Here is a 20845-nt window from a genome sequence, read left to right as displayed (position 1 = left end):
CTGGCCGGTGGCGATGGCTCTCGCCAGCCATCGAAGCTCGAACTGACGGTTGCCACCACGCAGGGCAAGTCGTTCGCTGAGGTAGCCAAGAAGCTTTCTTCTTAAAGAAGCATGCTCATCAGTGAGACGAAACACTCAGTTTCCCTTGTGCTCCCGTCTTAGCACTTTCTAATTCGGATGCAATGAAAGCTCATAATTCTCACCGTCATAGCTATTTTCGTTTGTTTGGTCTGCTGTGCATTTCAACGTTGCGTCACAATCCATTCGGTCCATGGAGGAACAAAGGCCTCGTTTGAGCTGTGACTCGGATGAATCGACTGCTTTGACGTGGCAGGACCAAGTCCACAAAGATCTGAAAAGCGATGCTGTACGATTGCGACTTCAAACGTATTCGACACTATCTGAGAAATGCAGCGAGTCCAAGGACATGCAGAAGCAAGTGGGGCAGTTGTTTGGGGGTCCTCGCAATGGAGTCACATCTTCTTTATTGACTGTTCTATTCGACGACTTACATTCAACCGATAAAACATTACGCATAGCGGCTGCACGTGTGTTGTGCCTCATGGCATACGAGAACCTCACGAACCAACAAATGATCATACGGAGTCAGGATGTTCGAGACGAAGAGCATGTTGGCATCACTATTGGATGGGTGCACGTTTTCTCAATCCCTCAGTTGTTACGGGATCGGTATGAAGCACAATGTGAAAAACGTGGAGTGTTCACAACCTCAAAAGGTTTAATCGAATTCGTCTCGAATCTGATCAAAGACAACTACGCGTCCATTTACAGTCGAATAGGACGCTACTACGCTGAAGGCTGTCACGAATTTCTACCTCTATGTTGGTCTCAAGCTCTAGTGAACGATTCATCCGAGAGTGTCGATATGGATGGCGTTCCTGATCCAAACGAGAACGTCTTGGGGTTTTATCTCGTTCCGAGACAAATGCAGTTCCCAGAACAGGACGACTATTTCTTGCATGATATACTAGCCTCGATTCAAACAAGATCTGAGCTTTCGCGTCTTCAGCGAGTACATACAGCATTCGAACAAGTCGCTTTCCGAGCAACAGAAGCCAACGCTGCAATATTGAAAACTGTTCTAGAAGGGATATACAGCTCATTTAATAGTGAAGAGGAAGCAGATATTGCGGATCAACGACAAACCAGTTTCCTGGAATGGCTGGACGCATTCCCGAAACGAATGATAACTTGGAATGAGATTCTCAGTTGGTGTTGTACGGATATGAACACTGATGAAATGCTCAAGCGCTTTGGTGCAGAATCATACAGAATTGTTTGTGATACCTTTCAGAAATTAACTTTTGGTGGTGAAGGGCAAACAAAGGACCAAGCAAACTATTATGTGTGGGAATCGACTCTTGTCGGGGCACTTCTGAACCATCCAGACCTTCCTCATGAGCTCAAAGCAAACATTCGAGCCATGGCCCCTGGATGTGTGAACCGACTTAACCTCTCTCATCGAAAAGCTAATAACAATGCCCCGGTAAACTCGACAAAAGCGTTCGAATGTCCTTGGGAGTATTTGTTCCCGCTCGAGTTAACAGAGATCAACCCGATCAGTTGGAGTGTATTTCTAAGCAAATGGCGACAAAGTGCAGACGCAAAACCCGAAGAAGACCCACAAATTTTCCACCAGTCTGACCGAAGACACCACTCCGTCGGTGACGCTGCAAATCCAGCACTGCTGGTAGCTCGGAAGAACGCTCTAGCCACCTTAATGCACAATCCCCGTATATTCCATAGCCTCCGCGACCTGAACCAGTTACGCCAGCAACTTCCATTTATCGCCAATCGACCACCTGAAGTCAGAGAAGAAAGCGCAGAGTTTCCTGCTTCACCAAGTCGATCGCAAAGTATACAGCAACGTCAGTTAAGCGAAGCAGAGAGACGTGAACTGAAGGAGAATCGCAAGTTGTTTCGCAAGTTCCAGCGGTCATCAATCGAACTTGATGAAGCTACACGGCAGCGTATTGAAACCAAGCGAGAAGCTCGAAACCAAGCACATGAAAGAGCAGCAGAAAACCGGAAGAAGAACGAGAAACTCGCCATTCAGCGCATACAGGAGCTAGCACGTTCAAAACGTGACAAATTAGTGAAAGTTCAGGAGCGAATACAACGCAAGGAATATCGCTGGAAGGTTCATCTTGAAGCGAGACAGGAGCGCCATGAGCGGGTTCAATGGTGGAAACAGATGCAACACGAAGATTTAGTAGCCCGACAGGTAGAATTCATGCGGCAAAAGGAGGAGGACGACGCTGCGCGAAGACTAGAGCAAAACCAACATACAATGAGTCAGAACTTACGCAGGTCTGAAGTATCTCCTCCTCGAGCTCCTACTACAGAGCGACAATATTCCTGTCCAAGACGACCTCAATCTGCTCGAACAGCTACTGACCCCCAGACCATTCGTGAACGGGCCAACGTGTATGGCTGTGCTGCATCGAAAGCCTTCGCAGCACGTAGACCGCAAACTACACGGGCGGATTTTTACTCGGGGACTAAAAGTCCTAGTAAATCTGCCAGTTTTCGACGAGTTCGACCAGCAAGTGCTGGTCCCAGCCGTAATGTTGGCCCTAGCGCGGCTCCAGCCGCTGAATTAAACAGAAGTGATCCCCTAGTATTGGACGTGGAAAATGCCTGCCAAACTCTCGTCATGACCAACGCAGCGCATGCGGTCGCACAAGAAATCGCCATCCCGTCTGTACCAGGTCCTGTACCTGAAGAGGAGATTGTGCCGCCTGCAGTCATTATGGCGCAATATTTGGCCTTGGAAAAGGAGCAGAGATTCAAACTGCACGAACGCTACTGTGTGAATCGAGTGAGTCACAAACTCACGTTCGCAGTGCTGCAGCAATTGACTCATGAGATGAGGCAAGATGCAGCTTGGCGTGAATTTGCCAAGGCCGCAGGAGGAGCTGCGAATATTAAGCGCAACAAAACCAAGCGAGATGCCAAGGTCACGTACACTGCTTTTGCCAGTGTAGCGCATCAACTGGGAATCACTATGCCCCCTAAACGGATACAAGTTGTGGCACGCAGCTTAGACCCGTGGAAGACGGGGTTTGTATCTTGGGAATCGTTTTACCCATGGTGGAGCAAGCAATGTGAACCTCGCAGTAATAAATGACCATGTTAGTTGAAATTGTATCTTGTAATTTACTAGTACGTGTTAAGGGACACATGGCTACACCATCGGAGCTGAGCGAGCTGGAGCGTGGAGATGGAGCTTGGGAAAACATTCAGGTCCGAAGCGATGGTACAATACTGTCGTGTAGTATTCTGACAGACTTTTGGCTATGGAGTAGGAGGTTTTGCGCTTCGGGTTCAGGAAGTTGTGGAAGGTTTTCGCTGGTGTGGATTCTCGTGTGAAGGTAAAACGTGACCTAAAACATCAAGTACGGTTAGCTCACTAACGCCTATATGGTTGCAGGAGCTAGAAAACGCTGTTGCTATTCAAAAGGATGATTCACTACGCCAGCATCAGCACTTGGAAGCTATCGCAAAGACATTAAACGCCATGAGCGAGCAACTTCGACTGTACGTGAGGGTTAACATTCCTTTCAGTTTTTGAAGACTGACTATGCAAACTAGTGAGCAGGAGGAAACGACAAATCAGCAGATCGAGGCGCGTTTGCAGCACTTGGAATGCCAGATTCAGAACCAGCTCGCAGAAAACCACACTGGTGCAGTTGATAACAAAGCTCGAATAGCGAAGATAGAGCGCCGTCTGGATCTAATAGAAGAAGAAATGGGGCATTTCGTGACGGCGATCGAGCAGAAGGCAGATGCAGAGGAGATGCTAGCACAAGGAAGAGCACTGGAAGAATCGATACGCAAGCGCGTAAGTTTTTTTTTTTACATTTTTGCTGGATACTTGGCTTATTCATTGAGATATCTTTCTTGTGGTTAGTGCAAGAAAGAAGCTTTTGATCAAGAAGTGCTCAAAATGCAGGAGCGACTCCTTCAACAGCGACAAGAACTAGAAAATGAGTTATCACTCTCCATCTCGGACTTTAGAACTGCACAAGAAACGCATTTCCATTCAGAGATGGAGAATTGGGCTGGGAAGATACAAGAGAGCACGCTTGAAAATGTGCAAACGCTGTTCGATCACGAGATTCAGAAGCAAGGAGAGGCTATGGGATCACTAGGTATTCAGATTAAGCTCTGTTGTGACGCTCTTGAAGCCCAGCAGAGAAGAATGGACGATTTCCAAGTGGAGATTGACAAGAAGGTTCGTGAGACGCTTGTTGCGGATCGAGAAGAGATTGCTCTCCAATGCAGTGAGGCTCACGGCCAAATCGACTACCAGTTTCGCACCCAGGAAGCAGTTTTGGAGAGGATTCGAGTGCAGCAAGAAGAGATCGCGACAAGTTTAAGTAAGCGAGACCAACAAACGCTAGACGACATCAATGCTGCGGTCGAGAACCTTGATCGTCGTGTACTTGATCGAGAGAATCAAGAGCTCGAGAAACTGCGTCATCATTTCACAGAGGAAATCCAACTGACGATTGCCAACGCTTTAAAGGCATTGGAACTTGCTAAAGATCGAGAACAGCGCAAGTTGAAGCAGCACCAACACGTTGTCGGACGCAAACTGGCAGAACTTGACCAGATGATGCAACTCATTGGGAGGCAACTGATTCAAAACACGTCACAGTTGCAAGTGGTGCGCAACGAGCAGCTCGAGTATAGTTTGCAGAGTGAAGACGCAGGATATAGTGACGACGAACTCTTGCTCCCGTATGACGACGTGGCTGACAACGTCAATCTCCCACGCACTCCAGTCTTACCTGCAATAAACGAAACTAGTCACAGCAGCACCATTCAGGACGCTGCGGAGTTGGTGACGCGTCGATCTCAGCATCAAGAATTGCAGGGGCAGTTGGACAAGAAACTTCGCGACTACAGTCAAGTCTTGTCTCCTAGCCGAGCACAAGAAGAACGGGAGAGCCTTACCCAGCCTACACAGTCACCAAGAGAGTAAGTCCGTTCATTACATTAGTAAAAACGACCCAGTTAGACTCGTTGATGAAGAGATGGTTGACTATAAAGTTCAACTGAAGGAGCCGTTGCCAATGCTGCTTCTGTCGTCCAGTGATCCAGCTTCAAGTGCACCATTTCCATTCGGCACAGAGCCGTTCGATCCGATAGCAGGCGTCTCCATCGTTGTCGATACAGTCATGACAGCTAATAAGTCGACCGAGGGCGGTGTGATCTCCAAGTGAAGCGAAGCCTCCAAGGTTTCCAGGATCCCATTGAGAAATTCCTGTTCTTGCTCGTACGTCATGCCATCCTCATTGTCCCCGTCAAGTCGCGACAGTAATTCCTCGTTCGATGTCTGCGCCTGAACGCGCGGAAGACGCAGCGTCGTGAGTTGCGCTGTGAACTGTTCTCCCAACTTCCGCTCGTTCAGCAGACTCTGCGATGCCGTCACGATCTCGTTCTTGCGTTGCACAGCTTGCTCCGCTTCCAGCGGTTCGGGTACTTCACTGATGTCGATGAAAGCTTGCGCCGCACTCTCCACGATTCCACTGAGTCGGTCGTTCTCACTCAACACACCTTTACCGGACCACATACCGCTGGATCGGCCATTGCTGCCCGTACCACCCAAGCCCAACTCACTGTGCAGATCCAGATGCTTCTCCAGCTCCAGAAAATGCTGCAACGACGCATCGTCCAATATACCGGGCACCTGCAGAAGTCCATCTGCAATTCTGTAAGTATACCCTGTTACATACAACTTAAGCACTGTTTTACACACCGAGGTACTCCTGTAGACTCGCCTGCCGCTTGATTAGGAAGTTGGGGTCGAATCTGAACCACATTAAACACAAATGTGTCAGTATATGAGACTAAGAGCTTCCGGGTTAATTCTTCTGCGCGTTGTGGCATTCTCAGAGCAACCAACGCGTTGAAAACCCAGCAGCACGGGGGAGAAGAACGAAAGGAAGAGAGAAAATATCTCTAGAGCTAGGTAAAGATCTCAGTCTGCATCGTCAACTCTGGAACTGCAACCTCATCAACTGTCCACACTTGAAGCTCGGGTCCATCTCTTAATCAGATAAGATCAAGTGATTTTTACAGTCCTCGACTTGTACCAAGTCTCCTCGCTTCCTTTTCAACATTAGAGACCCCACGAGCCACACAACGCGTCGACAGTTGACAAGGGAGTTCAATACAAAGCAGACAGCAGCAAAGAGTCTCCATCCAATCCAAGTCTTCTCCCCATTCTTTTCATTCCGTGACGTGCTGCTGTTCAACAGACTCGTAGAGTCTTCTTCTCATCATTGAATTTCACGTCGCTCGAACCCACATAAATAAGCACATACCGACCAAACCACTGCTTTTCTGGCAGCGACACCTCGATGAGGTCTCCGAAGCGCCGTACCAGGCGCGAATGTAGCTGGTCGAAGTCGCTAAAGCGCCGCGAAATTCTCCATAAGCCACCGTTGCACGAGATCTGCGCGGCGACACGGCCTGTTAGCGCAGAGAGAGAAGAAGAACAAGCAGCAGACGCGACCACGTACCTCCACGATGAACTCGGTGTGGTCCCCCACCGTGTCGTAGCCCGTGATCAGCGCGCTCACGTTCAGCATCGCCATCGTATCGGGAGCGATAAGATCAGTCGAGAATAGATTGGTGTAACGAACACTAAATAGTGTGGTGCAAACCTTAAGAAAAACAAAGCAACTTCAAAGTGTGTCTGTTCTGTATCCAGACGTCGGCGGGCGAGGCAACCAAGTAATGTCGCACTACGGACGAGCAGGAGGCGAGCGTGTGACGCTCGCGGTGGACTTGGATCACACACTTACTAAGCTGCTAGAGTGTGCAGCTGCATGGCATGAAGCCGAGCACGGCGCGAAGGTGAGTCAGACTGCAGCAAGCTCAGCGATCTTTCGATCTTTCGACAGCAGAAGACGCTGCAGGATTCAATACAATAATATAGGCTAATAGACACTTCGTTTACTGTTAGATTGACGCGGAGAATGTCGCGTCGGCGAGCTGGGCGACCGTTTGGGGTGGAGGCGACGCCGAGAGCAAGACACACCAGTTCTTTGAGTCCAAAAAGTTCGAGACGGAGTTGGCAGCAGTAGCAGGCGCCAATGAGGTGCTCAAGCCACTACGCAAGTATTTCTCGCTGCTGGCTATTACGGATCGTCCGCGGTTCGTGGAGAAGCAGACACGTGAGTGGCTAGATCACCATTTGTCTGGTGTCTTCGACAAGCTCGTGTTCGTGGACGAGGACAGTCCCGAGCACCTGGTAGCACGGAAGAAGGAGTTGTATGACGACCTGAAGGTCAAGGTTGCAGTAGGCTCCGATGCTGCGATGCTTACAGAGGCAGCCGAGCACGTTGGACACGTGGTCATCGTCGGTTCGGTGCCGTGGACGAAGCCTGTCGAGAAGTCTCGAAGTGGCGTGACTCAGGTCACCGAGTGGTCAGAAGCTAAGGAGACGTTCGACCAGCTCATTAAGGATCTCGAGCTCCAGCCGCTCGACAAGATATTCGCAGGACCACGTCTCGCACGATACACAGACGATTTAGTCACAGTCTCGACGCGGAAGCCAGCAGGTACGGCGTCTAGCTCTGTATGTATTGAAAGAACTAGAGCTAACTGTGTTGATGTCCGCAGTATTCTACGCCAACATCATCAACTCCAAGTTCATGGTACAGAAGCAAGAGACTGTTCGACTGCAAGCGTCTGAGGCGGCGATCACGACGGCTGTGCAGGCGGCCGAGATCCTGCGCATCCAGAACAACGCCATCACGACCAAAATCTCGACGCGATATGCGCTGAACCGCCCCAAGGACCGCGGCGGCTACCGCGTGCCCAAGCTGGAGCTGGTACTTCAACGCGTCGCGCCCAAAGCGTAGTTGGAGCTGAGGTCGATGTTAACACAGAGAGGAGGAAAGCAGTGAGAACAGAGCAGTGTTGCTGCGACTGGTAGCAGAAGCCCGACAGGGCAAACAAAACAGGAAACAGTGACGTCTATAAGTCTCTGCCGCGCTCACTCGTCTCGAGCGGCTCTAGATCTGGTCTCCATGTACTCTCGGCGCTCTTCGTCGCGCTGTTGGCGACGCTCCGCCTCGGTCACCGTCACAATATCGTCTGCGGAGCAGAAGTCGGCAGCGATTTAGTCTTTTATTCCAGTGTATTTCCCAGTCTACAATAAGATCTGACAGGTGCACGTACAGAAGCCGGTCTTGACCATGAACAACTCCATAGCTGCGCCCGTCACGAAGCAGAGAGGCACCAGCTTCTTCAGGATCGGCGTGAGCGCCACCGTCGCTTGCGGCGCCATAGTTGATCCCCTAAGTTTGTTGTGTATAAATGATGTACAAATTGTGATTGGTACAGTGTACCGACTTCGAGCTGTTAACTCAAAGCTATGTAGCCATTTCACCGAAAGGCAACAAACGAGTGGAGACTGCGGTAAGTGATGAGCGAGACGAGATGCGTGGGCTTCCGTTGCCTGGACCGGGACGAATGCTACCATTACGATGAGAAACTAAAGAAGGCGGCATTCATTCATGACGGTGATACCTGCGAAAACTCACAGGGGGACACGCAGCACAAGTTCCGGTATCACAGCCAGAACGGCGAGATGCAGATGCTCGACGCGGACGAAGTACAGGAGCTCATGAAGTGCACGTACACGAGCAAGCTCCTCTTCCAGCGCACACATCTGCTGCGTAACTATGGATTTTGGGGCTTCTCGGCCTTGGCGAACGAATTTGATCAGTTCGCATCGCTTGGCCAAAGCACCGTCGAGGTGTCGCCGAAAGTGGCAATCGGGCACGTCTCGCTGCTGAGTCATGTCGAGGAGAAGCCGCTCGGCTTGTTTGCAGCCGAAAATCTGGCCTGCAACGAGTTCCTGGGCGAGTATACTGGAGTAATTAAGGTCGGCGTCAGCGAGATGAACGAGTTCGATCCGTACGGCATCTCGTACCCTTCCGTGTACGAAGGAGGCGATCTCTACGTTAGTGCAAGCGAGTACGGCAACATCATTCGTTGCATTAACCACAGCGCCACACCCAACGCTCGCTTCGTGCCAATGGTGCACAACGGCATCCTACGGATTTTCTGCGTACGTGTTGATACATGTAGTGCAGTTTGAGGGAGGGGGGATCTACTGACATTTGTAATGCTGCAGTTTGTGCTCCAGGATATCAAGCAGGGCGACCAGATCTTCGTCAACTATGGGCCGTCGTACTGGAAGTCCACGGGGATCGAGCCCGTTGAATTCCACGAACAAACTGAACCAGTTCGAGTACAATAAACCTTTTCATTCCCGTTTACATAAGGGTGAGCCTCACCGTGAGGGGTACAAGGACCAACGTGGATAGTAAGCCAGTTAATCACTTGAAGAGGCTACGCTAATACGCAGAGCTTAGTCCTCAATCTCGACGATGGCCTCGACTTCGACAGCCACGTTAAGGGGAAGAGCGTTGGTGCCGACAGCCGAGCGGGCGTGGATGCCCTTGTCTCCGAACACCTTGCCGATGGTGTCCGAGGCGCCGTTGATGACGGCCGGCTGCTGCGTGAAGCCGTCGACGCAGTTGACGAAGCCCACGAGCTTCACCACACGCTTGATCTTGTCAAGGTCGCCCACCTCCTCTGTATAATCAATAGAAAAAAAGTCAGCTCTTCGTATCACCTTTAAATTTGACGGCAACAACGTACGCTTGAGGGTAGCCATGAGGCTGAGTGCCACGTAGTGGGCGGCCTCGTAGCCCTGCTCGGGCGTCAGGTCCTTGCCGACCTTGCCCAGGATAAGGTCACCACCAGCGGGCTGCGGCAGGTGGCCGGCCATGTAGATGGTGTTGCCAGAGCGCACCGACGTGCGGTAGTTGCCCTTGGGCTCGGCCACAGCCGGCAGCGTGTAGCCCAACTCCTCGATCTTGCGCTCAATGTGCACATTGCGCACAGCCGACGCCAGGGAGCGCGACTTGGTCATACGGATCAGGGAGTTCATGGTGATGGAGCTGAGGGGCGACTGAGTCAAATGTGGATTTGAGCTGATGCACGAGCTGCTGCAAGAAGGCGCTGGTCACCAAATGATCGGCGCGACGGGATTTGGCTACGCATCCAAACCCGACCGATTAGATGCCTCATTTTCATTCGATTTAAAGGTTACAAGATCAGTTAGGCTATTCGATGGGTTTATGAAAGTTGAAGTTGAAGTGGTTGGGAAAAATTGAGCAGCTCAACTCGCAAGCAACACAACGTGCTCTTCCTTCCCTCAAACCAAGGCGAACGGTAATAAGGCAACTCTGCGTGTAGACGAAAGCGCACTCACCTTTAATGAAATGTCTCGGAACGACCTTATTCCTCTCCTCGCGCCCTGGTTTGATACGAACTGTAGTATGAATGGATTCTGTTGCTACGAGCAGGTGTGGGGTAGGGGGGTAGGACCGAGTCCTCACGTAAAGATGTATTTAGCCTACAACCTCGGTATCAGGAAATCCAAAGCTGCTGTTGCCGGCGTGCAGGTACCCCGCCACCTCGACCGAAGAGACGTAGCATTTCCACTTCTTCAGCAGGAGGGGTACGCCGACGATGGTCGCTGCCGCAAACTCCTCTTCGTCCGAGATGCTGAAACAACCCACACTTTCGGTCTCGAGCCGAACCTCAAAGCACAGGCTCTCGGCATCGGCAGAGGTCGTTGCCAACATCATGCAGTCTCTTAGTATCAGGTCTTCGGCCGTCAATGGTAATGTTCTAACTAAGCCAACAATCAAGACGGGATCACAACCTCCGACGTCCACACCTTTCAATGAATCCAAGTCTCTGCAACTTACTGCTGACAACAGTGCTGGAAACAAGCAGCCAGCGTAAGATGTTTGCTGTCTACATGCTCTAACATGTCCATCGTCTCTCATCATTTACGATGTTACCGTCTTCATCCACTCGAAACAGCCTCGAAGTCCTCAAGCCAGCTACCTGCACGGGCAGCAGCTTCTACGCCAAGGAGATGGCGTTGCTAGCCACCCACGTGCAGACTGGATTGCAAGCTCGAGTCGCTCCCATTCCCATCGACGACTGCACAGGCGGGGTCTACTACTTGCGAACGAAGAATCGTCGTCTGACGGGAGTGTTCAATCCTGCCGATGAAGAAGCGTATGCACCAAACAATCCGAAACAATACAACAAACCAGAGGCTTCTAGTGTATTCAGCATGCGCGAGGGGATCTCAGCTGGAGATTCCGCTGTGCGAGAGGTTGTAGCGTATCTACTGGATCACCAGCACTTCGCTAGAGTTCCAGTGACGTTGCTAGCTTCAATTTACCACCCCGACTTCCACTTCAAAGCGTCAGAGACTCCCCACGGCAAGATTGGTGCTTTACAAGCTTACGTTGCGCACCGAGACACTGCAGACGATGTTGGATCGGGGTTATTCAGCGTAGCCGAGGTGCAAGCCATTGCCATCCTGGACATTCGTCTAGCCAACCAAGATCGTCACGGAGGTAACTTGTTGGTAGTGGAACCCGCTCAAACGATCACACAAACGTCCACGTCGGTGGTGACCAAGTCACTGGCAGGGAAGAAGGTCTCGCTCGTTCCAATCGACCACGGAGCCTGCCTACCGCGCATCTCGGCGCTATCGGAGACCAGCTTCATGTGGCTACTTTGGCCGCAATCTAAGCAGCCATTTTCTCTCGCTGCTCGCGAGTATATCGCAGCGTTGGATGCACACCACGACCTGAAGCTGCTGGAAGATAATCTACCGGCGAACTACCCGCTCGAACGCGAGGCTATACTCACGTTATTCGTATGCACAACTCTACTCAAGTTCTGCGCTCTCGATCGCCACATGACCGCGTACGATATCGGAATGCTCATGTGTCGTCAAGGCACAGTGGCCGAGCAAGAAATGAAGCCAAGTGTTCTCGAGACACTTGTAGCCAAGAGTCTTCGGGACCCAGCAGTGCTCAAGTGTGAGGCACTGCTAAAGCCAGTACAGAAGATGGCTGCATTCTCCGACACGAAATTGAGCCAAGATAGGGCGTGGACAAACTATGTAGCCATCTTCGTAACTACATTCCGTCGTGAGTTAGTGGCACATCTTGCAATCGCCAAGTAACCCTAGATGTAAGGGATATTACTCGTTGCTACTTCCCGAGGTAGTCGAATAGATATTCTCCAATTGAGTAGCTATTCGTGCTTGCATGTCTTGAAGTAATTCTTGCAACCAACGCGTCATGGGTACATCTGCTTGAGGACTCGCATTGTCATCTTCTTGCAAAAATACGCTCGTAAATTGAGGTAAGACGTCGTTCTCGATCACGCATTTGATACGGTCTTGTTGAGGCGTCGATCTGCACATGATCGACGCTAACTCGCTTGAATCTTTCGACACATTCAATTTATTTGCCCCGTTGGTGTTCAGCTGCACGTTGACTGTGGGCGCCACGACACATAACCGCAGAGACGATTCAACTAAACATTCCAATGCACGCTCATGCGAACGCTTTTGGCTTTGCATCAACTCGTCTCGATCCGCTAGTTCGGCTTCCACTTCCGATATTCTCGTCTTTAAAGATCGATTTTCTTGTTGAAGAGTATTCAAAGCCTCCGATAGTCGATGTTGTTCTGCTGCACCTTCACTTAACAATTTATCGCGTTCGATCTGAGCAAGATCCACTGTTTGTTGCTGCTGAAGGTCGTTACTGGAGATCAGATATTGAATTCGCTCTTCTAGGTCTAGGATACGCGTCTTCATCGCTTCGTTCTCTTTCTTTACAGTGGAGTGATGGGCAAGCAAAGCGTGTAATCTTTCGACATCGGCAACTTTCTGCGCGATCCGAACTTTGAGAGCTTTTATGAGCGTCTGGTTCCGCTGTTCAACCGCTAGCGTTTCAGTTTTGTGCTGCTTGATAAGTTGTTGGATCTCGGCTTCCTTGGCTATCACATGATCACGGGTCTCCTGATTTGCTCTCTGGATAAGCTGGAGTTCTTTTTCACGACTTTGATGAATATCTTGAACGGATACTTGCAACGTCTTGTTGATTTCCTCAAGTTCCAACACTCGTCGCTTGTATTGGGAAATCTCTCCATTGCACGCAGATTTTTCGCTATCGCGTTGCTCCTTCTCCAACTTCATCGCCATCTGAATCTCTTCTAAGGTTTTGGAAACTTTATCCAGATCTTGTTCGCGTTCATCGCGTTGCTGTTTCAGTAGTTGTACCTCTCCTTTTAAAATTTCTATCTCACACTGTTGATCAGCCATACTCTCCTCATCATAGCTCTGTTGTAATGTACACTGCGTTGCATTGTCCACAATCTCCTGTTCGACGAACGGTTGAGTGAATTTGGTACTGTCAATTTCTGACTGCAGTCGCTTCACTTGTTTATCCAGTTTAGCGCACTCTGTCTCGACGAGAATGCAGTGCTCAGCTTTTTCTGCAAGTTTCTCTCGTAACTTCGCAATTTCATTTACATTACAACTTCGTTCTTCCCACAGTTTGTGCTGAGACGCTTCGATTTTGTCGACATATTCCCGAAGCTCAGCAGTAGCAGCATGAGCCTGTTCGCTCTCTTGGTGAGCCTTTATTGCCCTCGCTCGTGCGATTGAACACTTTGAACACCCTGAATTTGGCGTTGGCGGCACTTTGGCTACAGGCGAAGCCGATGTAGCACGATACTGACCACCAGCAACCACTTTACTTTGCCCTCGCATCCTGGAAAAATCATTCGAAAACTGTTAGAGAACAAACCAACTCTAGCGATGTTGCAGAGGTTCGTACTTCTCCACTAGCTTCGCACGGAGTAGATCGTTCTCCTGACGAAATAAGGCGTTATCGTTGCGCAGTCGCTGGAATGCGTCCGTGGAATCGTTTTGAATTGCGTTGCCTGGCTGCTTATCGCGCTCGGTTCTTCTCTCTGTTGAAGCATTTCGTGATGTTACGTTACTCGAGGATGGTCGCTGCAATAGGCTTTCGTGTTGTTGCCAACTAGATATCATTGCCACTTCGCTGTGTCTTGTACGTCGAGCAACCGAAGTTGCGCCAGCACTTTTTGGTATCATCCCTAACGCTCGACGTACTGTGAAAACTCCTGAAGTCGGTCGAGTTTCCAGTATATCCGTAGTCGGTGGATCCGAAAACTTGCCATTGATCGACGGCAGAGCGGAGCATTGCTCCATAGCTAGCAAAGATTGAAAGTGCTCGTGCACATCAGCAGCAAAGCGAGTTATTTTCTTGTTTTCCACTTCAACAACACCTTGTTATTTTTACGCTATTCTCTAATAGGGAGCATCACTATTTCCATTTTTGTGTCGATTTCGAAGCATATTGACGCGTTGTGTTCAATGATGGAGACCTTTTCACTCGAGGTGAGTCAAGGTCGCTCTTGTCAGTTCCTACAGTTGCCTCTAGTGCTGGTGTTTGAAGTCGTTTTAGCAGTGCTTCATTGGCCTGGTACAGTTTCTTGCAGACCGCATCTTTCTTCTGGAGTTGGTCGTGCAGAGTTTCGAGGCCACTTGTAAGCTCCTGTGACTGCGCTTCAAGCACCCCACACTGTCTTTTATACGACAAGTATAGCTGTGTCGACTCTGTAATCTTGGCTACCAAAATTCTCTGCTCTTCGGCGAGTTCGTCAAACTCAGCGACCATCACATCCACATATTGTGTCAGTTCCTTGGACAAATGTTTCTTCAATTCCAACAGATGAGCTGCTGCGGAATTATCGTCCGGGTTGGCTTTGCTTCGATCCTCATCGGAGAAATTGCTGTCGAAAGATAGGAAGGCTGTAGCTTCTGCTAGAAGCACGTTCTTGCACTGAATTATACGCGATCGCTTGGCGTCCAGTTCTCGAGCATGTTGGTTGACTGCTCGTGCTCTTAATTGCTCCAGTTTAAGCTCGCACTCTTCGGTATGATCCATTTCCAATTGACGTAACTTTGTAGCCATCTCCTGGTCTAGGGTTTGCTTTAAGGTTTCAAGTTCTTGACGGCATTCCTGCTCAAATTCATGGTGATGAGCGTCAAGGGCCTTGATTCTACGTTGTTCTGCGTCGTCTTTGAGTGCTTGGAGACTCTCTTGGTGAGTGGCTTGCATAGTGTCATGAAGATCCATAATGGCTACACGGTTTTTCTTGTCAAGATCCCGTTGTAAACGTTCCTGTTGCTCACGATGAGATCGTGTCAGCATTTGTTTGAGTTTGTCCGTCTCTTTTTCAAGCGCGAGTGCAGCTTCTGCCTTCATCTCATCAATTTTCTCTTCGTGTTCTGTCTCCAACAACTTGCGAAGCTGTTGCAACTGAGCTTGAGCGCCGAACGCGAGAGCCTTATGAAGTTTCTGGATCTCCGTGTCTTCTTTTTCATAGTGAGATGTTTGGATCTCTTGTTTCAGTTCTGCTGTTCGCTCTTCTTGAGCCTTTAGAACTGAAGCTACAGCTGCTTCTCGGTGGTCGTACAGTTCTTGCTCCAGTTTTTGTCGCTGCTCGACTTCCCAGCGCTCAAAGGACGAACGCTTGTCGTCTTGCATCTGTTTCAGTCTAAGTGATAATTCCTCTTGCAGCTGCGTGCTAAGCTCTTGTTTCTCTCGCTCCGTCTCGGATATTAACTGCGATTCCAATTGAGATAAACTCTCCTCCATTGCAGCATTATGACTGGTATGTAGCTCGTTTAGTGCTCGATGACGCTCCTCAATGAGTGCATTTCGAGTTTTCTTCACGGCTGTAGCCTCCTCAAGCTCATATTCCTCCATCTTCGCTCTCACGAGCGCTTTTGTTTCTTTCTCGTATTTTTCACGAAGCTGCATGAGCGTCATGTGCTTCTTGGAGTCATATTTACGTTGCAACTCCTTCAAGTACGCAGCTTGTGTTTGCTGATGATGTAGCTCAATCTTTGTAGTGCTCGTCTCAATGTCGCGTTGGCAACGTGCAGCAAACCGCTTGACTGTCGCAGCCTTGCGACTCAATAAAACTTCTTCGTCCTCAATTGTGTTTTTTACTTCCCAGGATGACGACGTGTTGCTTGCCATGGAATCGGATAGTGAAGAGCTTAATGCCTTACTAACAACTCGGCTTCGGTCGTCTGTGCTGCTGACGGATGAAACTCGCGATGCATCTACGAAAAAAAAAAACAAGATGTAGCTATAAGCTTACGTGATAAAAAAATAGTTTTGAAGACATAACTTACCACAATATTTCGCACGCTGCAAAAGTTGATCACATTTCATTAGCGTCGATGCCACCTGCTTCGCTACAGCTTCTGCCTCTTGTTGAGCCTTCGACAGTTTGGAAGAAGTGGGCGACGAAGTATCCAAGTTTGAAGATACAGACAACGGAGACTTTGGAGATATCTCATCAGCGTTGTCGTGACTAGCGCCGTCTTGTATCTTGGTTTGAAGCGGAGCGACTGCATTTGGGTTGGATTCGCTGTCCTTGCGTTGCCTTCTCCCTCGGAATGCGCTCAATCGCGTCTCAATGGCCGCAAGTTCACGCTCCACATCGTGACAAGCTTCCGTTGCGATAGCGTTCGAGCTTCTGTCTTTCGAACTCTCGTCTGACAGCGACGAGATAGACAACGCCTTTGATTGGCGACGCTGCGGCTTCGTGTTCTCGGGTGGATCCGCTGCAGATTGCAGCTCGCCCTCGAGACTTACAGTCGTGTCTGCAGCGGTGACGGACATGGGTCACCTTGGTTACTGAATAGGAGCGATGGATAACTGCTCTGTACTGATGAAGAGGCGTTCGTTACAGCCCGAACAGCCCGATATCGTAATGACGAGGGCATAAGAGGGTGTATATGAAGCACTATGCTACATTACCATGGACTTCCTAGACCTATGAGCACTACCCATGATACAGCAACATGTTCATCCATGCAAGTGAGCCATGTTCGACTCGACAGATTTTGTTGAAGTTGAAGTGTTTTGCTAAGCACGGCAGATCCATTTGCAGGTGCGCACGTGAGACTTATCCAACCCGTGGGTCATAATTTCTTACGAAATTCAGTCACTTTGACACGGGTCACCTCATCCTTGACCCGTTAAGACCTTTGCTGTCTGTTCAGCATTTTGGCTTTTGCTCAAATTAGCGCATGGGAGTTCGCAGCACCAAGTCTCCAGTCTGCAGTAACCAACCTTCTAGTGAACAGAGTATAGCCATGTCGAAGCCTCAGCAGCATGAGCGTACCATGCAGTATCAGGACGAGCTACCGTCGCTGCCGCTGCCCCCACTGGAACAAACGCTAGAGAAGTATATCAAGAGCTGCGAGGCGCTGCTGACACCCAGCGAGCTGGATCATACCAAGGCTGTATGCCACGATTTCCTTCATGGCGTGGGGCCTCAACTACAGGCTATTCTACAGGAACGCGCCGACACGGAGCGTAACTGGATCGAGGAGTGGTGGGAGACCTTCGCGTATCTTCAGCCGCGCTATCCTTCGGCCATCAACATCAATTGGTACGGCGTACTACCTGGTAACTGGGGACCGAGGGACATGAGCCAATGTGAAGCTGCATCCATCTTCACACATGCCATCCTCAAGTTCCGTAAGAACTTACTCGAGTACGTCAACCGTTACGTGACTTTTATTCTAGTTGGGAGGTATGAGTTTAATTGGAACTATACATGACTTACCTACAGGGAGAAATACCCGGTGGAGAAGATGATGGGTCGACCGCTGTGTATGTATACGTATTCACGTATGTTCAACACGTGCGTTATTCCTGGAGAGGAGTGCGACGAGATGGTCTCGTATCCACATGATGCCAAGCACATTCTCGTGTTGAGAAACAATTGCATGTGGGCAGTGCAAGTGTTTGGGGACAATGGGGAGGACGTCCCACTCGCGGACATTCTGAGGTAAGATTCGTTGTATTTTTACTTAAAAGTGTTGGGATTATTCTAATTATTTTTTATGAACTTTATTTATTGTAGACAATTTGAGCTCGTGCGAGATGAAGCCACGGGCCTATTCGACTTGGAGCGCTATCCACCCGTCAGTGTCCTAACATCGGAGAATCGCACTAACTGGGCCAAGGTACGGCAACTACTGTGACTTTACCAATAAGAATTTGCTGATTGTGTGATAATTTTACGTTTTTTGTAGGCTCGGGATCACATTATGTCTCTGGACGACATTAACAAGCAGTCATTCGACTTGATCGAGCGGGCGTTGTTTTGTGTCGCGCTGGACGAGAGCTCTGCGTCGACTTACGACGAGATCGCTCGCAACTGTTTGCTCGGAGATGGACGTAATCGCTGGTATGACAAGCCGTTCACGCTCATTATCCACGAGAACGCTCGTGGTGGTTTGAACGGCCAGCACGCATGGGCTGATGCCCTGGTGGTGGTTCGCCTATTCGACTACTGCATCAAGTACGTGAACGAGAACTTCAAGGCCAAGTTCGCGAACCGTGCTGACTTGAAGCCCACGCTTAACCTCAAGCCGAAGCGGCTGGATTGGGTACTGGACAATGCTGCATACACAGCTATTGAATGTGCCAGTGCAGCAGTAGGGAAGTTGATCCACAACAGCGACATCGCCACGATGCAGTTCAACCACTACGGCTCAGCCTTCCTCAAGCGATACAAGTTGACACCGGACTTCTTCATGCAGATGGCTATTCAATTAGCACACTACAAGATGCACACGCGAGTTCCTGCAGTTTACGAGACAGCACACACGAGAATGTTCTATCACGGTCGTACCGAGACAATTCGGTCGCTGTCGAAGGAATCGCTAACGTTCGTGAAGACAATGGAGTCGAACGCTTCGGATGGAGCAAAGTGGGACGCGTTGAAAACTGCTATTGAGGCTCACAAGGAGACGCTGAAGGATTGCTTGACTGGAGACGGTATTGACCGTCATCTCATGGGTCTACAGATCGTGGCCGAGATGTCTGGCATCACGCCCAAGCCCTCGCTGTTCACCGATCGAGCTTTCGAGGCGAGCAAGAAGTTTCTGATTTCCACGAGTAACATCAGTGGCGGCCCCGGTGCGAGTCCAATCTGGGGAGGGTTCTCGGCCATGTACAATGAGGGATACGGTGTGTGCTACGCATTGCAACCGGATCGTATTAACGTGAGTATCACATGCTACCATGTGTGTCCGGAGACGAGTGCAGCCACGTTCAAGCGCTACTTGGAGACTGCACTGTTGGAAATGGTGGACCTCTGTCTCACACGCAACGTCATCTACGTCGGCTCGTCGAAGATCTAGGCGCGGTGGGCTCAACTTGAAGCCATCTTTCGTATTCTACCAATCCATTAAATAATTGGAGCGATTTCTATAGCCATTTAAAGACTTTGTACCTGTTTTTTTTTTAAACTCATTCAGCGAGGTGCCAAACAAGGTTTCATAAACTTCTTTTTAGAGGCACCATGCCTGATTCTTACTTCTAGTATCGATTACCGATTTACTATAGTGGGTGCAACTAGTATGGCAGCAAGCTGCCAGCATCCTTACCCCGGTTGCTCTGGGGGGCCGATCGGATCATTCGGATGTTATCCGATTAAATACTCTATGACCAATGAAAAATGCGCAGGGTGCTCTTGGCCAAATACCTCGACTCCTAGGCTGTGCATCATGGTTTATTCAACATGAATATTCCTGTCTTCGACGGTTTGTTACGTGTACGCTTTACCAGCAGCCAAACCTCCTGGCGATGACCTTATCATTCACCTTTTACATACAGTTGTGTTGCGATCTGATTGGTAATTAATGTGCAATGCAAACAGCCAGAAAACTCTTTAGTTAGTTATTGGTTTGACTAATTTCAAAAGACCTACATGTACCAGAATAATAAGTGATGACTAGATAAAAGTATTCATTCGTAAGTTTAGCAAGGGCAGGACTTTATATTCGTCCTTTGTGACGACCTGCAAGCATTGCGCCATTTTATAGAATCCAGAGCTGTTCCATGCGAAGCGCATGTATCTTCAGGTTACTTTTTCAAGATATTTAAAAAAAAACATTATAACGAAAGCTTTTGTCTACAATCCAGTTTGCAAGGTAGTACTGAAGTATGAGGGATAATGAGAGACGACGTGTGGTTTCAGGTGCTCAACCACGAAGGAGAAGAGAAGGCGGGACGAACCCAAGCCTATGACATGTCTGACAACTCACTTGTTGATCGTCTCCGGTATGCTGTAAAAGCCCAGTGCCCGAATGCCACCGCGAGCTGTGATGAACCTTCGGGTCTACAAGGACATCGCTTCGTATCGCAACAAGCAACCGTTAGATTCTGGAAAACCGTTGGCCGATATTGGAAGCGAGACAACATTCATTGTGGAATTGCCACCGCCGCGCCAGCCTCCTTTAGAGCAGCACGATGTGATTCGTGTGCTAGTCGAGGAGTGGTTTGCGAGCGATTCGCTGTTTTCTGTACCCAGGCGAGTCAAACTCGACGATGCAGATGAAGATATAGGCGAGGATGCAGACAATGTCGACGATGACCAAGCCGGCAGTCACGATCGCGTTATGGCCGATGATGAAGTACATATCACGATGAGATTACACCTACTCAACAAATCAAAATACTTCGATATGGCTAGCTTCCCCCGCTCTTAAATGCAGAGGAACGCTTAAAGCGGGTCATGGTGCACGAGGCGTACGACGTTATCTTCGACCGAGTGATGGAACACGTGCAGAATTGTTTGGAAAGCAAATGTGCTGGCCGTGTCATTATGACTGGCAACCCAGGCATCGGTAAGAGCCGATTCTTACTCTACTGCGCGTTTCAGCTGATCAAGTCGCACTCAGCGGTTGTAAAATCTCTTCCTCCATTTGAGTTGGTACTGAACTGTGATGAGCTCTTCTTCCTGTATGAGCCCGACTGTCGGCGTTCCGCTATGTGAACTTTTC

General features: G+C 49.6%; 12 protein-coding genes across 14 annotated transcripts; 7 read left to right on the top strand and 5 right to left on the bottom strand.

Annotated features, from left to right (window-relative positions):
• Positions 1 to 271: 271 nt before the first annotated feature.
• Positions 272 to 5011, top strand: PPTG_22491 (hypothetical protein; the record flags this gene model as incomplete). Its single annotated transcript, XM_008904343.1, has 6 exons — positions 272 to 3128; positions 3188 to 3267; positions 3330 to 3395; positions 3455 to 3561; positions 3616 to 3865; positions 3935 to 5011. 6 exons carry the CDS (start codon positions 272 to 274, stop codon positions 5009 to 5011), a joined length of 4437 nt encoding a protein of 1478 aa, XP_008902591.1.
• Positions 4054 to 6702, bottom strand: PPTG_09272. Of its 2 annotated transcripts, XM_008904165.1 has the most exons (4): positions 6555 to 6702; positions 6357 to 6487; positions 5789 to 5841; positions 4054 to 5733 (listed from the first exon to the last, which is right to left on the bottom strand). In XM_008904165.1, the coding sequence occupies exons 1-4, from the start codon at positions 6627 to 6629 to the stop codon at positions 5081 to 5083; spliced, it is 912 nt and encodes a 303-aa protein (XP_008902413.1). In that variant the 5' UTR covers positions 6630 to 6702; the 3' UTR covers positions 4054 to 5080. The 2 variants fall into 2 exon arrangements, with proteins under 2 accessions (XP_008902413.1, XP_008902414.1); XM_008904166.1 differs by having other exon boundaries at positions 5789 to 6487.
• Positions 6703 to 6720: 18 nt separating this feature from the next.
• Positions 6721 to 8401, top strand: PPTG_09270 (hypothetical protein). Its single transcript, XM_008904163.1, has 3 exons — positions 6721 to 6891; positions 7001 to 7598; positions 7660 to 8401. Exons 1-3 carry the CDS (start codon positions 6772 to 6774, stop codon positions 7899 to 7901), a joined length of 960 nt encoding a protein of 319 aa, XP_008902411.1. The 5' UTR covers positions 6721 to 6771; the 3' UTR covers positions 7902 to 8401.
• On the bottom strand, positions 7505 to 8346 carry PPTG_09271 (hypothetical protein). Its single transcript, XM_008904164.1, has 2 exons — positions 8221 to 8346; positions 7505 to 8136 (listed from the first exon to the last, which is right to left on the bottom strand). Exons 1-2 carry the CDS (start codon positions 8327 to 8329, stop codon positions 8036 to 8038), a joined length of 210 nt encoding a protein of 69 aa, XP_008902412.1. The 5' UTR covers positions 8330 to 8346; the 3' UTR covers positions 7505 to 8035.
• Positions 8402 to 8438: 37 nt separating the features above from the next.
• PPTG_09269 lies at positions 8439 to 9669 on the top strand. Of its 2 annotated transcripts, XM_008904162.1 has the most exons (3): positions 8439 to 8460; positions 8588 to 9115; positions 9182 to 9669. In XM_008904162.1, exons 2-3 carry the CDS (start codon positions 8633 to 8635, stop codon positions 9305 to 9307), a joined length of 609 nt encoding a protein of 202 aa, XP_008902410.1. In that variant the 5' UTR covers positions 8439 to 8460; positions 8588 to 8632; the 3' UTR covers positions 9308 to 9669. The 2 variants fall into 2 exon arrangements, with proteins under 2 accessions (XP_008902410.1, XP_008902409.1); XM_008904161.1 differs by having other exon boundaries at positions 8439 to 9115.
• Positions 9294 to 10166, bottom strand: PPTG_09268 (hypothetical protein). Its single transcript, XM_008904160.1, has 2 exons — positions 9712 to 10166; positions 9294 to 9645 (listed from the first exon to the last, which is right to left on the bottom strand). Exons 1-2 carry the CDS (start codon positions 10001 to 10003, stop codon positions 9419 to 9421), a joined length of 519 nt encoding a protein of 172 aa, XP_008902408.1. The 5' UTR covers positions 10004 to 10166; the 3' UTR covers positions 9294 to 9418.
• Positions 10167 to 10558: 392 nt separating this feature from the next.
• PPTG_09267 (hypothetical protein) lies at positions 10559 to 12294 on the top strand. Its single transcript, XM_008904159.1, has 2 exons — positions 10559 to 10862; positions 10948 to 12294. Exons 1-2 carry the CDS (start codon positions 10588 to 10590, stop codon positions 12110 to 12112), a joined length of 1440 nt encoding a protein of 479 aa, XP_008902407.1. The 5' UTR covers positions 10559 to 10587; the 3' UTR covers positions 12113 to 12294.
• PPTG_09266 (hypothetical protein) lies at positions 12131 to 14173 on the bottom strand (the record flags this gene model as incomplete). Its single annotated transcript, XM_008904158.1, has 2 exons — positions 12131 to 13709; positions 13776 to 14173. 2 exons carry the CDS (start codon positions 14171 to 14173, stop codon positions 12131 to 12133), a joined length of 1977 nt encoding a protein of 658 aa, XP_008902406.1.
• An 88-nt stretch (positions 14174 to 14261) lies between these two features.
• Positions 14262 to 16664, bottom strand: PPTG_09265 (hypothetical protein; the record flags this gene model as incomplete). Its single annotated transcript, XM_008904157.1, has 2 exons — positions 14262 to 16099; positions 16172 to 16664. 2 exons carry the CDS (start codon positions 16662 to 16664, stop codon positions 14289 to 14291), a joined length of 2304 nt encoding a protein of 767 aa, XP_008902405.1. The 3' UTR covers positions 14262 to 14288.
• A 315-nt stretch (positions 16665 to 16979) lies between these two features.
• Positions 16980 to 19290, top strand: PPTG_09264 (hypothetical protein). The gene is made up of 4 exons (XM_008904156.1): positions 16980 to 17544; positions 17623 to 17841; positions 17917 to 18019; positions 18089 to 19290. The coding sequence occupies exons 1-4, from the start codon at positions 17075 to 17077 to the stop codon at positions 19199 to 19201; spliced, it is 1905 nt and encodes a 634-aa protein (XP_008902404.1). The 5' UTR covers positions 16980 to 17074; the 3' UTR covers positions 19202 to 19290.
• Positions 19291 to 20149: 859 nt separating this feature from the next.
• Positions 20150 to 20551, top strand: PPTG_22490 (hypothetical protein; the record flags this gene model as incomplete). The annotated part of the gene is made up of 1 exon (XM_008904342.1): positions 20150 to 20551. One exon carries the CDS (start codon positions 20150 to 20152, stop codon positions 20549 to 20551), a length of 402 nt encoding a protein of 133 aa, XP_008902590.1.
• A 26-nt stretch (positions 20552 to 20577) lies between these two features.
• On the top strand, positions 20578 to 20838 carry PPTG_22489 (hypothetical protein; the record flags this gene model as incomplete). Its single annotated transcript, XM_008904341.1, has 1 exon — positions 20578 to 20838. One exon carries the CDS (start codon positions 20578 to 20580, stop codon positions 20836 to 20838), a length of 261 nt encoding a protein of 86 aa, XP_008902589.1.
• Between the last annotated feature and the right edge of the window lie 7 nt (positions 20839 to 20845).

This window comes from Phytophthora parasitica (assembly GCF_000247585.1).
Source record: "Phytophthora parasitica INRA-310 unplaced genomic scaffold supercont2.17, whole genome shotgun sequence".
Taxonomy (NCBI): Eukaryota; Oomycota; class Peronosporomycetes; order Peronosporales; family Peronosporaceae; genus Phytophthora; species Phytophthora nicotianae.
The sequence above is the reverse complement of the archived record's forward strand: the minus strand, read 5'-3'. Positions and strand labels throughout refer to the sequence as shown.

Bases quoted from the DNA above. Each gene is read 5' to 3' on its own strand.
- PPTG_09268 (XM_008904160.1), bottom strand. From the start codon at position 10,003: ATGAACTCCCTGATCCGTATGACCAAGTCGCGCTCCCTGGCGTCGGCT. The intron at 9,646-9,711 runs GTACGTTGTTGC...TTGATTATACAG, and splicing joins CCTCATGGCTACCCTCAAGC to AGGAGGTGGGCGACCTTGAC.
- PPTG_09270 (XM_008904163.1), top strand. From the start codon at position 6,772: ATGTCGCACTACGGACGAGCAGGAGGCGAGCGTGTGACGCTCGCGGTG. The intron at 6,892-7,000 runs GTGAGTCAGACT...GTTTACTGTTAG, and splicing joins AAGCCGAGCACGGCGCGAAG to ATTGACGCGGAGAATGTCGC. The intron at 7,599-7,659 runs GTACGGCGTCTA...TGATGTCCGCAG, and splicing joins CTCGACGCGGAAGCCAGCAG to TATTCTACGCCAACATCATC.
- PPTG_09267 (XM_008904159.1), top strand. From the start codon at position 10,588: ATGGTCGCTGCCGCAAACTCCTCTTCGTCCGAGATGCTGAAACAACCC. The intron at 10,863-10,947 runs GTAAGATGTTTG...CACTCGAAACAG, and splicing joins GCTGGAAACAAGCAGCCAGC to CCTCGAAGTCCTCAAGCCAG.
- PPTG_09272 (XM_008904165.1), bottom strand. From the start codon at position 6,629: ATGGCGATGCTGAACGTGAGCGCGCTGATCACGGGCTACGACACGGTG. The intron at 5,842-6,356 runs GTATGTGCTTAT...AATGTGGTTCAG, and splicing joins GAAAAGCAGTGGTTTGGTCG to ATTCGACCCCAACTTCCTAA. The intron at 5,734-5,788 runs GTGTGTAAAACA...ACAGAATTGCAG, and splicing joins GAGTCTACAGGAGTACCTCG to ATGGACTTCTGCAGGTGCCC.
- PPTG_09271 (XM_008904164.1), bottom strand. From the start codon at position 8,329: ATGGCGCCGCAAGCGACGGTGGCGCTCACGCCGATCCTGAAGAAGCTG. The intron at 8,137-8,220 runs GTACGTGCACCT...TCTGCTCCGCAG, and splicing joins CATGGTCAAGACCGGCTTCT to ACGATATTGTGACGGTGACC.
- PPTG_09264 (XM_008904156.1), top strand. From the start codon at position 17,075: ATGGGAGTTCGCAGCACCAAGTCTCCAGTCTGCAGTAACCAACCTTCT. The intron at 17,842-17,916 runs GTAAGATTCGTT...TATTTATTGTAG, and splicing joins CCACTCGCGGACATTCTGAG to ACAATTTGAGCTCGTGCGAG. The intron at 18,020-18,088 runs GTACGGCAACTA...CGTTTTTTGTAG, and splicing joins ATCGCACTAACTGGGCCAAG to GCTCGGGATCACATTATGTC.
- PPTG_09269 (XM_008904161.1), top strand. From the start codon at position 8,468: ATGAGCGAGACGAGATGCGTGGGCTTCCGTTGCCTGGACCGGGACGAA. The intron at 9,116-9,181 runs GTACGTGTTGAT...GTAATGCTGCAG, and splicing joins GCATCCTACGGATTTTCTGC to TTTGTGCTCCAGGATATCAA.